We start from the raw sequence: 6,536 nt of genomic DNA on the forward strand, positions 1-6,536 counted from the left end.
CCCCAGACTCGGATTGCGGACTGGAGGGAGGGCGCTCTGAATGGGGTCTATCTTCGCCGCAGGCTTCAGGAAGCTGCCGAACACATAAAATATTACGAACTTAACGCCACCCCTAAAGGCTGGTCCTGCCACTGGGACAGGTACGCGCTCCTTACCTTTCACATCTCTAAACTCCCTCGTCCCCCAAAGATTTTACCATGTGACTACACCCTTCTCAGTGCCGAGGTTGCAGACTTTGTTACATGACTTGGGGAGAAGCTTAACCAGTCTGAGAGGATCAAAATACTTACCAGAAACAGACTCTCCAGGTTTCTGTGATGCAATCCTGGCACTCTGCCTTGCACAAACTGATAAGGGAGCATCCACTCTGGGCCAGCCTGCATCCTGTCACAGAGAAAACTCCCTGTCCCCATAAACCAGACTCTTAAGCCCAAAAGGGCATTTGTAGACTGATTATGGGTCCAGTCAGTGGAAAATTTGGTGTGGGGGGGGGGGGGTGTATAGTAGAAAGGTTGGTCGCGTGGGAGAGCTTTGCACTTTACAGGACTACAACCCCCAGAATGCAATGCAGACAGAGTGATGCCCTGGAAGCGAGGAGTGTCACGCATCAAATAAAAGGTGAAGATGGAGCAATGACGGGAATCCAGCAGGTCAGACCTACTCTATTTCATATGTCTTCCTGTTTTTTATTTTTTTTTATTTTCTTCTTTCTGATGTAAAATGAGTTGACTGTGCTTGTTACTTTCTGACCTACGGTTGTTAATGATTATGCTGGTGCTTCCTCCCTGGCGTCTTCCTGTGTCTGGGAGGAAATGGTTGTCTAAAACGGAACAAATGTGACAACCATGGTGTGAGCTGCTGAATGCTACTTTCAGGACCTAGAGATGATTTGTTTTGCTTTCTTTGTTTTTGAGAGCAAGGTGGGTTCCCTATCCACATCCATAACCACACTCTAATTGGGCCCTTCTTTTGGACGGCTAAAGTCGCTGTCCATACAAACACTCCTACCCACTACTGTGGCCATTATGTCCACTCCCTTGCCCCACTATCCCAGGGTACTATGCCACTCAGCCAGTTGCTAGGCCATTCGTTGAGACTCTTGTCTTCTATCTCTGTTGTCCCACTCTTTAGAGAGCACAGGCGGTATTTCTATGTGAACGTCCGGACCAGTGCCTCCCAATGGGATTTCCCAAAAGAGGAGGACGAGGAGGAGGGCCTGAAAAGCAGCCAAGGTGCCCAGACACCGATTTCCAGTCCAGGGGATGCCAAAACATTGTCTGCAACTGCTGGTGGGGTCACAGGTCAGTCTGTTACTACGGTCGCTGCTCCTTAGAGCTACCTGTTAAGTAGCTTCAGAAGAACGAGTGTAAATTCAGTAAATATTGTTGTGCATACTATGTGACCTAATGCCACCCTCCCTATCTTCCCATGTCATCCCCTTTTTATTTCTTTTTAAACAGGATCATCTACGTTTACCTTGGCTGCCCCACCACCACCTCCATCGCCCCTCTGTTCCCCATCTCAACCTCCTCTTCCTGAAAGCCCACCTCCGTCTTTCCACAACCCCCCGCCTCCACCTCTCCCCCCAGGCTCACCACCTCCACCCCCTCCCCCTCCCGACAGCGATGAGGAGATCATGGAGGTGGAGATGGAGATGGACGATGATAATGATGGGGAGCCCCCAGCCCCTGGAACGGAGGAAGACGGCAGTGGGAGGCCTCCTTTACCTCCAGGCACTGCTAGCACGAAGGTTTGGAAGTTATCCACTCTTTTCTTCGACCAGTATGCTGGATAATGCAAGCAATGATGTGTGAATTCTGAATAAAATATATCAGCTTGTCATTTATGTTGTATTTTTTCGTCACTCACAGATCCTGGAGTCATCGGGCCCCTTGGGGAAAGGCCAGAAACGTAAAGCCAGTCAGTTGAATAAAACCATTACTATTGGCAGCAGTCCCATTATCTACACCCAGCCTGCTATCACTGCAGGTAAAATATATCACTACACAACATCTGCAGTCACATTATACTTTATATTAACAATATCTGTAGCAAAAATGCATGTGTAAACAAGATTATGATATGTCAAGAGCCCAGTCGTGTCAAGTAGGTGCAGGTGCTCCTAGTAATAATAATAGTAACGATGCAGGATTTATGTTCATACCAAGTAAAGGCACACCAGTGTAACACTTCACTAAGACGTTTCTTGAGATAAGGGATCAAATTTTAAATTTTCAAGTTTTTACTCAGTCAACTTTCTTTTTTTGTCTGCAGCTCCTCTAATGCCAGCGACACCCTACTGGGGCATGCCGGCTGTCCCTGCACTTTTGGTGCCTTGTGAACCTCCTGCCCCCCCTATGCCAGCCTTACCTCCTCAACCCCCACTGCCCCCATCCCAGCCGCCTGTTGAACCTCCTGGAGCCAAAGCTCTGCCCACAGACAAGACCAAGAAAGCCAAAAAGGATAAGGTTAGCATTGCAGTTAACATATTATATCAAGTCAAAGGAGGGCAGTAGATACGTTTTGAAAAAAATGTGTTTTACTACAAATAATGTTCAGCATTAATTGTTAATTGTATTTTTTTCCGTTTGTAAACCATCTGGATTTTTCTTTTTTTTTGTAAAGTCAACGCAGTCAAGCTGACCTTCTAATCCAATGCTTAAAAATCAAATACAAACGACATGAAGGGTATTTTTTTCTCTTCCTATGACTATAGTCCAAGAAGAGCAAGATCAAAATGCCATCTCTGGTGATGAAGTGGCAGAGCATCCAGAAGGAGTTGGATGAAGAGGAGAAGAGCAGCTCCAGTGACGAGGACAGAGATCTGCTTAACAAAAAGTGTATTGAGGACTGGAAGCAACAGCAGCTTGTCACGTATGTTCATGTTTGAATCAACTTAAACATTTTGTCTAGTTTTGATGACGATATAAGGATGTAGCTACACTGTTTTATTAAGTTTTCTCTGTTTCTGATATGTTTCCATCTTGGTAACTTCACTGTTCTTAAATCTACAGAGGGAAAGCTTCGAAGAATGCCAACTTTGAGGCCCTTCCTGATAACTGGCGGGAACGACTGAAGAAACGGAAGATGGCGAATAGCACGTAACATCGGTCACGCTAACTCAGTCAACTTTTTTTTTCTTTTTTTTTTGTTGAAATTCACTCAAACTATTAGACCAGTTTAATTTCTGTTGAATAAACTATGGACTTCCTTTACTATTTTACATGTTCATGATGAAGACAGTTAGAGGCCCTTACATAACAGGCCATTCAGCAGAGGGGTTTGATTGTCCTTTTTGTGTTGTTTTTTGCCACTATTGTAAATGTGCCAAAATTCTTGAGTTCATCAGAAATACTTAAGCATCATTTTTTTATAGACCCCTGTAGATAACCACCAGTTTGTTTGGAGGGATTGTCTATTTTATTGAGCATTTTTACATCTGTGTACATATAATGTATATTGGGATAAGCCATGTTTTGGAATGGGAAGGAGTGTCACTGAACAAACAAATTGTACATTTTGTAAAAAGTTATTAAACTGTTTTTCCAAAGCCATCTGTTTTGTTTGTTTTTTTGCTTTTATCTTGTTTTTTGTGCATGTGTTGTAGCAATAGTACAGTGGAAAGTAATCCTAATGATTAATTACATTCATAGCATCACACTATTGGATTGGAGTGAAGTGCTTCAATGGCAATGCTTCTCCATGGCAACCGTGGTGTTGTTGGAGACTCTCGGTCGCTTGGCAACCTCACTTACTTCGTGAGGGTACTTCCACGCGTAGTAGCCGCTAAGGTTGCTTTTGCTATTGTGTGCATGAAAAAGAGTTTACGTTGTGTAATTGAACTGTAAGTGACTGTCAGGCATTGATACATATTTAAAAAAATATATATATATCGTTGTATAAGTTAAGAGCGGCGCGATAGAAGTAACGTGTAGAAGAAGCTAGCTAAAGAAAATGTTAGCAAAAGGCAAGTAACGTTGACGTAAGTGATTCGCTAACGTGGTAATGGCGACCCATTGTTCTCAAAAGGTGGATTTAACCTTTAACTGTCAATGGATTTAACCTGCTGAGTTCATGCAGAAATACCTGCACAATATACTGACATTGTAACGTTACTGCTTTATGAGTGGTTGTTCGAGATAACATTACTGATAACCTATAAAGTGATAGTTTACTTTATAGGGGTGAACTGAATGGCAAAGGAAGACTTTCTCTGGTATTTTACTTAGCTAGAGCAGAAAGGATAGCCAAATGTGCCCGGGAGAAATTTCTCCCTCAACACCTCACGTGAGTTTTTTCAGTTTCTTTGGTCTTTCTTGCGAATTCACACATATCAACGTTATATTTTGAATATGACCTTTGAATATGTGAATATCCTAAAAAAATGTCTCAGTCCAACATTGGTTTGTTTGACCATTAATGGTATGTTACCTCCCATCCCTTCCCATACATGTTTTGTAAAATAAGAAAACAACCAATCTGTTCTACGTTTCTATTCGACTCAGATTTGTTACAGCTGGTATTCTGTGAGAAATGAAATTGGCTTAAAAAAATCTGATATTGGTTCATGATGATAACATAATTCATCTCTTCATGTACACCGGGCATCAGATGGGTATTAAGTATACATTGATTACTTATCTTCCAACCACGCAGAGAAAACAACAACCATGGCTGGCTCTGCTATCAGGAATTGGTGGAATACCCACCAGTTGGACAAATCGGACACCAATGACTCCAACACAGAGGAAGATGAGGAGGAATTAGCAAGGAGGAGGCAGTGTAAGCTGTTTTCACACATGTACTGTTGTGCGTGTAGCCTAACTGTTGCTAAAATGTGCATTTGAAATTGGTAACTTTACCACAAAATATGTGGTATCGACCTGTTGCTGTTCAACTACTGTCTCATGTTTGATGTGGAGTGTGAATTCCTAGTGTACAAGCATTCCAGGTCATTATATTTAAAATAAGCTCTTTTGGGATTGAGCTAATTAAAACAATCAGGTGCAGCATAATCCCTTATAATATGACCCTTAAAATTTTTTAATCAATATGCTTGTGTGGTCCAGGTGAGGTAAGGGAGAAGCAGACCTGCTTAAAAATAGATATTCATAGTTCACCAGTGGAAGAACAGGAGCATAAAAAGACCACTTATTGAAGATGTGATTTATTTCTCCACTCAGTATCTATAAACCTAAGTCAGACTCTGCGGACCAGGCAGCTGCTCATTGACTTTGATGGTGGCCGACCTACTTTGAGTCTCAGGGCACCGCTGGACCTGGTTATCTTTCCATCCATCTTCCGCCCTCGTTGGCCCATAGAATGTGAGGTCAACAGCGACATCATCCATCACATAGGTAATTTGAAGTTGTATTGAAACCATTATGTTACTAGGTATGTTACTGATCTGCACAAAATTGATGTTAATCAGTCAAAGAGTAGGCAACGAGTGGAAATTGTGAACAGATGCTTCTGGCAAAACATATCCAGGTAAAGAAACTTGGCATGTCCTTTTGCTGTTACTGTCAACATGTAATGACACGACGAGAGTGTGTGTTGTAGAGTGGGACCCCCCAGAGCCAGAGCCTTTCTACCAGCCCACAGGACATGAGAGGACACCCATGCCATCAGGAGAGGAGAGGGAGAAAGTGGTATACTGCATTGACCATGGTAACTAATAATATGAACTGATGATAACGATAGGAATCTAATACTTTGAGTTACTTCATGCTACACTTTTCCCAGTTTGAATTTGAGGGCATCCTACTGCAAAAAGTTGCATAATAGTGAGGACCCAACCTAACTCCTTAGTGCTTCAAAATGTAGATTTTTATTTAATTACAATGTAAGTGCTGTATAACAATGTCCAAGTCTTGCTTACTGTTAAATATACAATAATGGGTATTGTGATGGGTCATTGGGTAGTGTATTCCCTTAGGTGTGCTATCCTAGATATTATTTTTGGTGTAGCACCCCCATCCCTCTGGAACACCCTCCGTGCAGATATTCAAAATGCCTCATCCCTGGACATGTTTTAAAAAAACTCCTAGAACACGTCTTGTTCACCAAGCCTTAATCCTCCCTTAGGATAGCCACTGTAATTCTGTAAAGTCTTCTTGGGTTTCATGAAAGGCGCTATATTAAATTAAAGTTAATATTATTGTTGTTATCTTCTAGATAAATGTGATATATGGTGCCACTGCTCCCTGAAAAACAATGCAAGTCCCTGTTTATTAAAATCATTAACATATTTATCTTTTGATATTCACTCACACACCTTCATGTTGTTCTCACCCTTGAAGCCACCAAGCGTCCTTATTTTACCTGCTCGCGGGTCGGAGGAAGCAGGGGGCTCATTAAGAGCGCCACACCTTATGACAGTCAGACAGACTTCACCCTTGAGTTTGAGTCACGCTTTGAAAGTGGGAACCTTCAGAAGGCTGTGCAAGTGTAAGTTTCTGCAGCCTAATCTACTGATGACTGTACATTTTTAGTCCTGTTAGTTCTTACTGTGGCTCGAGGTGAAGTTATTCTCC

General features: G+C 42.4%; 2 protein-coding genes and 1 long non-coding RNA gene across 5 annotated transcripts in view; 2 read left to right on the forward strand and 1 right to left on the reverse strand.

Annotated features, from left to right (window-relative positions):
• fnbp4 (formin binding protein 4) overlaps positions 1–3,495 on the forward strand; it is an 8,344-nt gene extending 4,849 nt beyond the window's left edge. For 2 of the 3 annotated variants that reach the window (XM_034878346.1, XM_034878345.1), the window contains exons 11-17: positions 7–140; positions 1,132–1,301; positions 1,461–1,750; positions 1,872–1,989; positions 2,275–2,468; positions 2,717–2,874; positions 3,015–3,111. In XM_034878346.1, coding sequence (XP_034734237.1) covers positions 7–140; positions 1,132–1,301; positions 1,461–1,750; positions 1,872–1,989; positions 2,275–2,468; positions 2,717–2,874; positions 3,015–3,105 — 1,155 coding nt within the window. In that variant the 3' untranslated portion in view covers positions 3,106–3,111. Of the gene's footprint in view, positions 1–6; positions 141–1,131; positions 1,302–1,460; positions 1,751–1,871; positions 1,990–2,274; positions 2,469–2,716; positions 2,875–3,014 lie in introns of all 3 variants that reach the window. The other variant, XM_034878344.1, reaches the window with a different exon arrangement.
• Positions 3,496–3,707: 212 nt separating this feature from the next.
• agbl2 (ATP/GTP binding protein-like 2) overlaps positions 3,708–6,536 on the forward strand; it is an 11,601-nt gene continuing 8,772 nt past the window's right edge. The window contains exons 1-5 of the mRNA XM_034878336.1: positions 3,708–4,287; positions 4,657–4,782; positions 5,184–5,357; positions 5,563–5,670; positions 6,303–6,450. Of these exons, the coding sequence (XP_034734227.1) occupies positions 4,671–4,782; positions 5,184–5,357; positions 5,563–5,670; positions 6,303–6,450 (542 nt within the window). The 5' untranslated portion in view covers positions 3,708–4,287; positions 4,657–4,670. The remainder of the gene's footprint in view (positions 4,288–4,656; positions 4,783–5,183; positions 5,358–5,562; positions 5,671–6,302; positions 6,451–6,536) is intronic.
• The window catches only part of LOC117948697, a 14,790-nt gene continuing 14,341 nt past the window's right edge, over positions 6,088–6,536 (reverse strand). Inside the window, exon 3 of the long non-coding RNA XR_004657533.1 lies at positions 6,088–6,170. This is a non-coding gene — a long non-coding RNA (uncharacterized LOC117948697). The remainder of the gene's footprint in view (positions 6,171–6,536) is intronic.

This window comes from Etheostoma cragini, chromosome 8 (genome assembly GCF_013103735.1).
Source record: "Etheostoma cragini isolate CJK2018 chromosome 8, CSU_Ecrag_1.0, whole genome shotgun sequence".
NCBI lineage: Eukaryota > Metazoa > Chordata > Actinopteri > Perciformes > Percidae > Etheostoma > Etheostoma cragini.